Source organism: Nannobrachium achirus (assembly GCF_963921795.1).
Source record: "Nannobrachium achirus genome assembly, chromosome: 14".
In the NCBI taxonomy this organism is placed as follows: domain Eukaryota; kingdom Metazoa; phylum Chordata; class Actinopteri; order Myctophiformes; family Myctophidae; genus Nannobrachium; species Nannobrachium achirus.
In genome coordinates, this window is record NC_137821.1 from 58,336,109 (window position 1) to 58,349,324 (window position 13,216).

The 13,216-nt window shown below is 41.5% G+C and overlaps 1 protein-coding gene across 1 annotated transcript in view; it reads right to left on the reverse strand.

The window, feature by feature from the left end:
- Nucleotides 1-12,341, reverse strand: part of LOC308298162 (protein NLRC3-like) — a gene marked incomplete at both ends in the record, with an annotated part of 97,391 nt that extends 85,050 nt beyond the window's left edge. The window contains one exon of the mRNA XM_080741718.1: nucleotides 12,217-12,341. Coding sequence (XP_080597844.1) covers nucleotides 12,217-12,341 — 125 coding nt within the window. The remainder of the gene's footprint in view (nucleotides 1-12,216) is intronic.
- Between the last annotated feature and the right edge of the window lie 875 nt (nucleotides 12,342-13,216).

Genomic DNA, 13,216 nt, shown 5'->3' on the forward strand with positions numbered 1-13,216 from the left:
TGCACTTTCCCCCATTGAATTCCAATTACAACTCTAATAAATCTGGTTTCCATCAATTTCCAATGGCAGCGGAAAAGTTTAACCAGTGAAAAGTTTATCCAGTGAAAAGTTTAACCAGTGAAAAGTTTATCCAGTGAAAAGTTTATCCAGAATAAATAAAGTTTCCCCAGAACTGCAGTGTGTTGCCCTTCGGGCAACCACACCAATAAGGACCTGCCTGTTGCCATAGGCGGACCATGAGAAAACGGGACCCTGGACCAGCGACATGAAAAAGCTTGAGAGGCAGTGTGCGCAACACATACGTGCATAGGCCTGCGAATTCACCTGCATTTCTACAGGATTTACTGCAAGGGATTCCTGTGAGGGAAGAAAAGGAAAGCCCAGCAATAACTACAAATAAATGCACCTGTATTTCCACTACACAGGATTTACAGCTATTAAAGCCAACAGCACACATTTAACCAAATACACCACACTCAACCAACCAGTAGGCCTAAAACCACAAATACTTTCAAGCCACTTCTATTAAAATAATAACTAAAACAATTACATCAAGTTATGGTGTCACACAGAAAAGCCTAATAATCATGAAAATAGTCTTACCTTATGAATTTGTTTCTGGTTTTGCTCCGTGCGAAGTCATCCACAACGTCATCAAAGTCCAATTGATTGGTCATCTCACTCTCTATGGCCATCAGTGAAAGTGATGGGTAATTTTAGTTCTCAGTTCATTTTTAATCCGGGACAAGAGGGAGAAGGAGCGCTCCCCTTCGCAGTTAGTGACGGGCAGAATCAGGAACAGTCGCAGCGCCACATTCACATTTGGAAACTTTGATTGAGGGGCTACGATCTAGGATAATTTGGAGCATTGCATTGGGGCTTCTGTCACCAGACTTCACAAAAGATCGGAACTGAATTAGTTCACTGCCTAATTCCTCATTTAGGTCAGGCGGATAATTATGCAGACGCAAGAGTGTCAGCTTTCTCCATTACCAGGGCAGTTTCCTCGTCTTGCACAAATAGTAAGGGGATTTTATAAGATATTTGACCAATCTGCAAAGTAAATCGTTACCAAGAAATGTCTTCACCAATGTGTTTCTAAAGGATATAATACGATGGTTTAATGATGAATCATCACTTTTCACCGTTTTGTAGGGGCCATGTGTAGCCCATGGAATGTTTTTTCGTGCAAAACAAATGCTTGCAATGGATTCAGTATCATGAAAAAACCCTAAGTTTGACCCCTCACATGCTACTTAAAGCATATTTATTTTTTGTTTTGTTTTCCTGTATCGTAAAGTTAATGGGACACAAACACAAATATTTTTTTTATGAGGTTTCCCCCGGGAGTTGAATTTCAACCTACATATTATTACACAACTTTAGAAACACATTGGAAATCTCTTGGTAACGATTTACTTGGCAGATTTTCTTATGTTCCCCTTACTAAAAGAAAAGTGCACTGTATAAACTGAATAGGTGCTCGTAGGGCTGAAGGCGGTGTCTCAGGCTCTGGACAAGTGTGTCGATAGCAACATTGAAGGTCTCTATCTAAAACTTGCTTCTTCCATCAAGCTCGACATCCTGCTCCCTCCCCACTCTCGTCGGCAAAGGTTGTAAGTCTTTTTTTTTTCGCTGGCTGTCATGTCTGTAAATGTAGCTGACGCCAGGTGCACCAAGAGCCATCCTCTAAAAACGGACAAAAAGATCCCTCTGTGCAGCCACGCAATTATGTTTTACGTTAAGCATCAAGGGTGATATCACTTCGCTGCAAATAAGCATTAGTTGCATTAATTCGAGAGAGTACAGTGTCCCGAAATGCAGCAATGAAGCCCATTTCCAGCGTTTCCGTACTAGAGCGCACAAGCTTCCTTGCGCGTCCCCCTGGTTTCTTCTTCAATCTCCGACAAAATCCTGAGCCCCTCTTGAATCTTTTGATAATTTTTCCACAGTGCTTTTGCTGATTCAACGCGGCAGCTCCAGCGTGTATTGGATAAAGCAAAATATTTGCCAACAAAATTGCCACAGTTTTCGATACTGTTGACTCCTACCAGATTCAAAGAATGCACATGGGACATAGCGAATTCAAGGATTGATTATTTGTAGACATATTACTGGCATTGCTAACAACAGTTCCATGCTGCCATATCCAGCCCAAGAAACCATAGAAACCTGGGGGGAAAAATTACAAAACCTGCGTGCCATGAGGACTCCATGTCCCATATTTGCCATACCCTAGCTTTTGCTGAACTGACGCCACTGGTCCATAGTCTCATGTTTCAGTCTACTGTCATCCCAAACGGGCTGATAGCAAACCCTTATGGTCCAGTTGGTAAGCATACATAACCATTCATGTTCTCAGTATATTTACATATTCACATATTTACAGTTGGCTACAGGCCAATATGGATAGCCTGGCCAGCCAGCCCCTCCTAAGTCACCAAACTTGAATCTCATACACAGTCACATACCTACAATTCACAAATAGGTATTATGTAACCTAGGCACTGAATAGGTCACTATAATGCAGGGTTCTTCAACGTTTTCAGGCCAAGGACCCCTTAGCTGAGAGAGAGATGAAGCAGGGACCCCCTCTACATGTTGTATAAAACTGTGTTGCAGATTTCCATATTCATAGAGTTGTTTGACAGCACTGTCGTCAGTCTATGTTTGATACATGTTGATGTGTTTTTAACTGTTTTTTCCAAACAGCCCAAAATAAACTAATTAGGGTCCTGCTTAACCTTCCCTATCAGACTCACCTCACCGCTACTCACCAGTTAAGAGTGGGGTGGCTCAGAGTAGATGACAGAGTACAGCAACTTGCAATGGGCCTGGTGTACAAGATACACTACACCACTATGATACCCAAGTACCTGTCAAACTACTTCATAAACATTAAGGATGTCCATAATTACAACACCAGAGGCAGCGCCACAGATCACTTCCAACCCAGAGTCAAAACCAACAAAGGGTCAAACTTGTTTTTCTTCTATACCACCAAAATGTGGAGAGCCTTACCGAAGGCTATAAAGGAGTGTGGATCACTAGCATCATTTAAAATTGCATTGAAAAACCACTTACAGGCAGCAACCGTTAGCAACTGGTAAAAAAACTAACCTAGCCCAACCCTACCCTCCCCTGCCCCTTCTTTGTATATACTTACTGTTTGTTTAGACTTACTGTTTTCTTTTTTGTTTTTTTCTTTACATATCTACTGCATAGTACTGTGTTCTATTTGTCTGTCATTCAATGTTATATGAGATACTTAAATGGTTTCCTGTGGAAATAAGCTTAGTCTTTTCATGGATCTCCTTTTAGTAGACCTTAATTGTACCAGTGAACTGTACCGTCATGAAACTGTACCTTTCCCTATGCAAACTTCTAATAAAGTCTTCAATCAATCAATTAATGTGATATTTAACCACTTAAATCATCAATGCTTAGTAAATTTGACCTTTCACATTGTACTCTTTTTTTTACCTCTACACCAAACCTATTTGCCCAAAATAGCCGATCTACAAGCTCTCAACGCCTCGCAGTGGAGAGCTTATACTGTAGATCTGCCATTTTTGTCTATAAAGTTCTCCTCAGAATAGGGATGTGAGGGTTCAAGTTGTTAATTTAAAAGAATGCTCCCATCGCACTAACATTTGGCAGCCCCCCTGTAGTAACTCTGAGGACCCCCTAGGGGACCCGGCCTACCCTCTGCGCACCAATCTCCAAGCCCCTTTCCGCAACATGAATCTCACTCCCCAGATGATGGCATTCAACAGGTGCATGAGTGAAGTCAGAGTGGCGGTGGAGTGGATGTTCGGGGACATCTCTAAATATTTTAAGTTCATCGATTATAAAAAGGACATGGAAATTGGAATGAGTAGCGTAAGGAAGCAGTACTGTGCATGCTCTCCTGAGGAACGCACTCACATGTATGTATGGGAACCAGACCTCCCAGTTTTTCGACCTGCAACCCCCATGTGTTCAGGATTATTTTCATAAGCTATAGGCTGTTATTTCTTTTAATTACACTAAACAATTCTGTTCAGGAAACACTCAAAAGTATTGATTTCATATTTACAAAACGTCTCAGATGGTAGAAAAGAAAAGAAAACAAGACTTGGCTTGTAAAAGTCATGAAAGGGCACATTTCTGAGAGTTGCTGTGTCATCTGCTTTTCTGATGATCCCTTTTTAAAAGGTGTAAAGTGGTTTTGCCCATCAAATGTAAAGGAATCCTAAACTTAATTCAATGTGGCAACATTTCTCATAATGAATTTGTCCTATTTGGGATAGGACCTGGTCCTCACATTGTAGGCTATGATTTCCTTGACTGGAATGGTTCAACAGGTTATATTCCATCAATGACTGTGTTTGGCCATATGCCACGGGATGGTGTTTTCTACAAGCCCCCTTTGATGTCAATCTGTGCACGTGTCAGCAGCCAGCGCTCCCTTCAATATGCTCCAGACCCGTGGCCAGCCTAATCAGCACTCTCTGCCAGCTCTCTCGAATGTGCCTCTCTCCACTCGTGCGCACACGATTCTTGCGGGTTTTGGGGTGTTTTTAGTCGGTTTTGGGTCGGTTTGGGTGGCTCATTAACTGTCGGCGGCGCCCCCCTTGAGATTGCGCTCTAGGCGGTTGCCTATACCGCCTATACCTAGCCACTGCACTGATATCCTCCACTGTAGATTTGGCACAAAAAAGGGTCAAATGTGTTCTCCTGTTATGCTGCTAAAATGTGGAACGCCCTACCGAAGGCCTTTAAGGAATGTAAATCCATTTCCTTTAAAACGGCACTGAAAAGCCACCTTTCTATTGTAAATAGCATTTATTTTGCATTGTGTTTTTTTCTGATGATATCTTCTGCATAGTACTGTGTTCTGTCTGTCTGTCATTCAATGTTATATGAGTTAAATATCTATCATAGTACTGTGTTGTCTGTCTGTCATTCAATGTTATATGAGTTAAATATCTATCATAGTACTGTGTTCTCTCTGTCTGTCATTCAATGATATATGAGTCCCCTGATCTCTTGTTAGTCACTGGGAGAGCCCCAAACTGAGCTCAGTGCATGAGGAGAAAAAATAAGAGCCACATATAAGAGCCACCAAAAAAGCTCAAACATAAACTTTTCTCTTTTTTTCCTATTGTGATTTGCAGAATAAGGGTCCTGCAATAGGGCTGGTCAATTAACCAAAAATATAAATCAAAACATAATTTGTCTGATTAACCATTTAAGCCCTGTAAGAAACTTAAATAAGCCCATCTACAGGCTCACAACACTTACTTGACAGAAGTGGCTCTAAGAGCAGACTTGCTGTGGAATTGTCTGATTTCTCCAGCCTGGCTTGTTTTTTGCTTTAACAGCATGTGTAAGTGGTCTCTTAACCCTTAAGTTCTGTTCAGATTCACTACACCTTCGTTCTGTTCGGGTCATTTTGACCCGGGGGATATTTGGTTTAAAAAAAACAACACTAATATACATTTTAACTTAACAAATCATCATGATACATTAACTTTGACTCAATACCAAACAATTCATATGATATATATGGTAAATGTTTGCATTTCTGCTTTGCTATATCACATTAAACACTGAATGAGCTAGGCGTTTTTACTGATTTAGCTGGAATTCATGTAAAAAAACTACTTTATTTAATACTGGGCAATATTGCTCATGCTTAAAGGAAAAAATGAAAATCAGACAGGGGGGCTTCGGAAGGGGGGTGTTAGAATGGGGGGGGCTGTGTGTCTGTGTTTTGGCACAATACTGTGTATTTCTGTGCATAATTATGTGCTTCCGGGTCAAAATGACCCGAACAGCACTTAAGGTTCAAAAAATATGAGGGGGGGGTAGCATGGGTGTAGTGCAAAAAGATTTTTTTTACACGTTCATCTCAGAAGAATCTTTAAGGCCAGTGAGCCAAAAATTTTAAACTTCTACCTTTTTTTTTCAAATGAAAATGTAAAACGGGTCAAAATGACCCGAACAGAACTTAAGGGTTAATAACTCTTCTGGTCACTTTATGGCATGGTGGGGGCCAGGTGGTGGTGGAGTCCATCCCTCTCATAATGACTTCTAAAGGATTCTCCTTAGTGAGGAGTGCTGGCTGTGGAGCTTCATGTGGAGCTGATGGACATCCCTGAAGGGTGGAGCAGTTTCCCCTTGCTCTTTTTTTAAATATATTTGTATTGATATATATATATATATATATATATTTTTTTTTTACATACAATAAACATACAATACAATACATATACTCACATGCATTCACTCACATTCACACACATATACCACCTGCACATGCGTTATTGAAAATAATACAAATAATGAAAAAATACATAAATAAATATTTTTTTTCTTCCATTTTTCCCCCTTTCTTATCCATATGTTGTCATTATATTTCGGTAGCTGTCTCCATGGCACCCACATACATCCCCCAAAGCTGTTCAAAATCACGTCTACCTCTAACTACATATGTCAACCTCTCCAGCCCGATGGAATTCATGAGTTCTCGATGCCACATCCTCAATGTTGGGGCTTCCACACTTTTGCTTTGCTGAATGTATAAAGTTCCTTGGGTGAATTCCAAGTATACAGAGCTTGGCACTTAGTGGGATGGTAATTTTAAAGATTCCTACAGACACTTTATGACTTCTTCCAAAATAATTGCATCTTAGGACACTTTCCCCTTGCTCTTCATTGTGGTGAGTACTGCCTCTGACTCCACGGGTGGAGGTTGTGGTACCCATGATCATGAAGGGCACAGCTTGAGAAGCAGTACTACAACCTTCACATGCATTTTTCCGTGGTTCACTGAACACTGCCTACTCTGACAGGTAACTAGAAAGATGCAACTGGAAATTGCAAGTGTGGTTGCCGTGACCACTTCTGCAGCAAGCTAACTGTCAATATGAAGCCAGACCAATCCTTGAGCTAGCGCCACTCCCCCATTGAATTCCAATTGCACTTTTCTGTACTTTTCCCCCATTGAATTCCAATTGTGCTTTCCCCCATTGACTTCCAATTGCACTTTTGCCCCATTGACTTCCAATTGCACTTTCCCCCATTGAATTCCAATTGCACTTTTTCCCCCATTGACTTCCAATTGCACTTTCCCCCATTGAATTCCAATTACAACTCTAATAAATCTGGTTTCCATCAATTTCCAATGGCAGCGGAAAAGTTTAACCAGTGAAAAGTTTATCCAGTGAAAAGTTTAACCAGTGAAAAGTTTATCCAGTGAAAAGTTTATCCAGAATAAATAAAGTTTCCCCAGAACTGCAGTGTGTTGCCCTTCGGGCAACCACACCAATAAGGACCTGCCTGTTGCCATAGGCGGACCATGAGAAAACGGGACCCTGGACCAGCGACATGAAAAAGCTTGAGAGGCAGTGTGCGCAACACATACGTGCATAGGCCTGCGAATTCACCTGCATTTCTACAGGATTTACTGCAAGGGATTCCTGTGAGGGAAGAAAAGGAAAGCCCAGCAATAACTACAAATAAATGCACCTGTATTTCCACTACACAGGATTTACAGCTATTAAAGCCAACAGCACACATTTAACCAAATACACCACACTCAACCAACCAGTAGGCCTAAAACCACAAATACTTTCAAGCCACTTCTATTAAAATAATAACTAAAACAATTACATCAAGTTATGGTGTCACACAGAAAAGCCTAATAATCATGAAAATAGTCTTACCTTATGAATTTGTTTCTGGTTTTGCTCCGTGCGAAGTCATCCACAACGTCATCAAAGTCCAATTGATTGGTCATCTCACTCTCTATGGCCATCAGTGAAAGTGATGGGTAATTTTAGTTCTCAGTTCATTTTTAATCCGGGACAAGAGGGAGAAGGAGCGCTCCCCTTCGCAGTTAGTGACGGGCAGAATCAGGAACAGTCGCAGCGCCACATTCACATTTGGAAACTTTGATTGAGGGGCTACGATCTAGGATAATTTGGAGCATTGCATTGGGGCTTCTGTCACCAGACTTCACAAAAGATCGGAACTGAATTAGTTCACTGCCTAATTCCTCATTTAGGTCAGGCGGATAATTATGCAGACGCAAGAGTGTCAGCTTTCTCCATTACCAGGGCAGTTTCCTCGTCTTGCACAAATAGTAAGGGGATTTTATAAGATATTTGACCAATCTGCAAAGTAAATCGTTACCAAGAAATGTCTTCACCAATGTGTTTCTAAAGGATATAATACGATGGTTTAATGATGAATCATCACTTTTCACCGTTTTGTAGGGGCCATGTGTAGCCCATGGAATGTTTTTTCGTGCAAAACAAATGCTTGCAATGGATTCAGTATCATGAAAAAACCCTAAGTTTGACCCCTCACATGCTACTTAAAGCATATTTATTTTTTGTTTTGTTTTCCTGTATCGTAAAGTTAATGGGACACAAACACAAATATTTTTTTTATGAGGTTTCCCCCGGGAGTTGAATTTCAACCTACATATTATTACACAACTTTAGAAACACATTGGAAATCTCTTGGTAACGATTTACTTGGCAGATTTTCTTATGTTCCCCTTACTAAAAGAAAAGTGCACTGTATAAACTGAATAGGTGCTCGTAGGGCTGAAGGCGGTGTCTCAGGCTCTGGACAAGTGTGTCGATAGCAACATTGAAGGTCTCTATCTAAAACTTGCTTCTTCCATCAAGCTCGACATCCTGCTCCCTCCCCACTCTCGTCGGCAAAGGTTGTAAGTCTTTTTTTTTTCGCTGGCTGTCATGTCTGTAAATGTAGCTGACGCCAGGTGCACCAAGAGCCATCCTCTAAAAACGGACAAAAAGATCCCTCTGTGCAGCCACGCAATTATGTTTTACGTTAAGCATCAAGGGTGATATCACTTCGCTGCAAATAAGCATTAGTTGCATTAATTCGAGAGAGTACAGTGTCCCGAAATGCAGCAATGAAGCCCATTTCCAGCGTTTCCGTACTAGAGCGCACAAGCTTCCTTGCGCGTCCCCCTGGTTTCTTCTTCAATCTCCGACAAAATCCTGAGCCCCTCTTGAATCTTTTGATAATTTTTCCACAGTGCTTTTGCTGATTCAACGCGGCAGCTCCAGCGTGTATTGGATAAAGCAAAATATTTGCCAACAAAATTGCCACAGTTTTCGATACTGTTGACTCCTACCAGATTCAAAGAATGCACATGGGACATAGCGAATTCAAGGATTGATTATTTGTAGACATATTACTGGCATTGCTAACAACAGTTCCATGCTGCCATATCCAGCCCAAGAAACCATAGAAACCTGGGGGGAAAAATTACAAAACCTGCGTGCCATGAGGACTCCATGTCCCATATTTGCCATACCCTAGCTTTTGCTGAACTGACGCCACTGGTCCATAGTCTCATGTTTCAGTCTACTGTCATCCCAAACGGGCTGATAGCAAACCCTTATGGTCCAGTTGGTAAGCATACATAACCATTCATGTTCTCAGTATATTTACATATTCACATATTTACAGTTGGCTACAGGCCAATATGGATAGCCTGGCCAGCCAGCCCCTCCTAAGTCACCAAACTTGAATCTCATACACAGTCACATACCTACAATTCACAAATAGGTATTATGTAACCTAGGCACTGAATAGGTCACTATAATGCAGGGTTCTTCAACGTTTTCAGGCCAAGGACCCCTTAGCTGAGAGAGAGATGAAGCAGGGACCCCCTCTACATGTTGTATAAAACTGTGTTGCAGATTTCCATATTCATAGAGTTGTTTGACAGCACTGTCGTCAGTCTATGTTTGATACATGTTGATGTGTTTTTAACTGTTTTTTCCAAACAGCCCAAAATAAACTAATTAGGGTCCTGCTTAACCTTCCCTATCAGACTCACCTCACCGCTACTCACCAGTTAAGAGTGGGGTGGCTCAGAGTAGATGACAGAGTACAGCAACTTGCAATGGGCCTGGTGTACAAGATACACTACACCACTATGATACCCAAGTACCTGTCAAACTACTTCATAAACATTAAGGATGTCCATAATTACAACACCAGAGGCAGCGCCACAGATCACTTCCAACCCAGAGTCAAAACCAACAAAGGGTCAAACTTGTTTTTCTTCTATACCACCAAAATGTGGAGAGCCTTACCGAAGGCTATAAAGGAGTGTGGATCACTAGCATCATTTAAAATTGCATTGAAAAACCACTTACAGGCAGCAACCGTTAGCAACTGGTAAAAAAACTAACCTAGCCCAACCCTACCCTCCCCTGCCCCTTCTTTGTATATACTTACTGTTTGTTTAGACTTACTGTTTTCTTTTTTGTTTTTTTCTTTACATATCTACTGCATAGTACTGTGTTCTATTTGTCTGTCATTCAATGTTATATGAGATACTTAAATGGTTTCCTGTGGAAATAAGCTTAGTCTTTTCATGGATCTCCTTTTAGTAGACCTTAATTGTACCAGTGAACTGTACCGTCATGAAACTGTACCTTTCCCTATGCAAACTTCTAATAAAGTCTTCAATCAATCAATTAATGTGATATTTAACCACTTAAATCATCAATGCTTAGTAAATTTGACCTTTCACATTGTACTCTTTTTTTTACCTCTACACCAAACCTATTTGCCCAAAATAGCCGATCTACAAGCTCTCAACGCCTCGCAGTGGAGAGCTTATACTGTAGATCTGCCATTTTTGTCTATAAAGTTCTCCTCAGAATAGGGATGTGAGGGTTCAAGTTGTTAATTTAAAAGAATGCTCCCATCGCACTAACATTTGGCAGCCCCCCTGTAGTAACTCTGAGGACCCCCTAGGGGACCCGGCCTACCCTCTGCGCACCAATCTCCAAGCCCCTTTCCGCAACATGAATCTGAAGTGAAGTCAGAGTGGCGGTGGAGTGGATGTTCGGGGACATCTCTAAATATTTTAAGTTCATCGATTATAAAAAGGACATGGAAATTGGAATGAGTAGCGTAAGGAAGCAGTACTGTGCATGCTCTCCTGAGGAACGCACTCACATGTATGTATGGGAACCAGACCTCCCAGTTTTTCGACCTGCAACCCCCATGTGTTCAGGATTATTTTCATAAGCTATAGGCTGTTATTTCTTTTAATTACACTAAACAATTCTGTTCAGGAAACACTCAAAAGTATTGATTTCATATTTACAAAACGTCTCGGTATGGATGGTAGAAAAGAAAAGAAAACAAGACTTGGCTTGTAAAAGTCATGAAAGGGCACATTTCTGAGAGTTGCTGTGTCATCTGCTTTTCTGATGATCCCTTTTTAAAAGGTGTAAAGTGGTTTTGCCCATCAAATGTAAAGGAATCCTAAACTTAATTCAATGTGGCAACATTTCTCATAATGAATTTGTCCTATTTGGGATAGGACCTGGTCCTCACATTGTAGGCTATGATTTCCTTGACTGGAATGGTTCAACAGGTTATATTCCATCAATGACTGTGTTTGGCCATATGCCACGGGATGGTGTTTTCTACTGGTGTTTCAGTCCGAGCGTATCAAAGGGTGCGTTCGGAAATGCGCACCGGGTGTGTGCTCAGTGTAGTGAGTGCCTAAACCCAACACTAATCCTAACCCTAACCTCAGTTAAACTATGCCTTAACCCTAACCCTAACCCTAACCTTAACCTCAGTAAAACTATGCCTAAACCTAACCATAACCCCTAACCCTAACCACACCCGGTGCGCATTTACGAACGCAACCTTTGATACACTCTGACTGAATCACCAGCAGAAAACACTCTCCCCATATGCCACAGAATAAATAAATCATTTAAATAAGACATTACCCATCTTGAAGAAGAAGAAAAATAATGTCCACAATTACGTGATAATGGTAAAATAAAGATAAATCAAACCTAGGAACCTTCTGTAGTAAACGTAACATAAACAGGTAATTCTAACTAAAATGGGAAAACATAGTCCCTGGAACTAAATATTTTTAGATGGGGTTCCGTGGCCAAATACATATCATTTTGGGGGTCCTTCACATGAAAAAGTTAAAAACCTTAGAAGAATTTGAAATATTCAAAGCCTTGGACAAATTGTATATTGTATCTGCTAGTTAAAGCACAAAATAATGCGTAATAATGTGTTCACATTCAAAATGGGTTAAACGGTTACCCCCTATACCCGTATGAAGAACATTCATGGGGGGCCCGCAGTGAATCCTTGTACGCAGGTTCCAGAATTTGGTGCGACACCCCTGGCTGTTGGACAATCAGGCTGAGCATCTCCTGTTGCTGCTGCTGCTGCTGCTGCATCCCTCTCATCATGTCTGCCATCTGGCCCTGCTCCACCCTCCTTAACTCAACTTCTGCCCTCTTCAGCTCCATCTCCTGCCTTGTCAACTCCTTCTCCCCCTCACTTTGTCATCTCCAATATTCTATGGTGTCATCCCCATTCCTTCTTCTTTTCTTACCCTCACCCTCACTCTCCTCATCCGAACCTGTCCTTTTCTCTGTCTGCCCCATTCTTTCCCATGGCCCTCTTCCTCATTTCCTCAGCTGTGGAATAAGAAGATGTAAACATTACATTGTCTTATTCTTAAGTATTTATTCCCTTTACATTGTAAAGGGAATAAATACATAAATATTGTACATGCTATTTTAGTGTGTGTGTGTGTGTGTGTGTGTGTGTGTGTGTGTGTGTGTGTGTGTGTGTGTGTGTGTGTGTGTGTGTGTGTGTGTGTGTGCCGTGTATACCGGTACATTCTGGATTCTCCTCTTCAGGCTGCTCCTTCTCGGTTCTGACATGGCCCGGGACGTCCCACTGCTCCTCTCATCGGCCTGGTTCCTTTTCTTGAACTTGGTCTGGATCGGGGCAAAACGCTCCCTCACACTCCGCTGATTGACTTTAAAAACTAGCTCCGGGGAGCTGCTTCAGGTAGTCTGCGATGTCTGACCAAGATTTCCCCCTCTTTGAGCTTCCTTTTTTATAGAGGTAATTAAGGCTCAGGGAACCTCACCTCCCTGCACAGGAGGATGTCATGGGCCTCGGTCCACTCCATATCGGCTTCTGCAAGAAGATGGAGTGACATGAATGAACCGCAACATTAAAGTTGTCTAACATGCAACTGTGCAGCGGAAACAGCCAAAGGTACCAAGGTCTGTAGGCTACTTAGTAGGGATGGAGCCCTAAACAAGGGTAGCTTGATAACCCGATAACAGATTTATTGAGTACCCGGTATCAAATGCTTTGGGCTTATCAA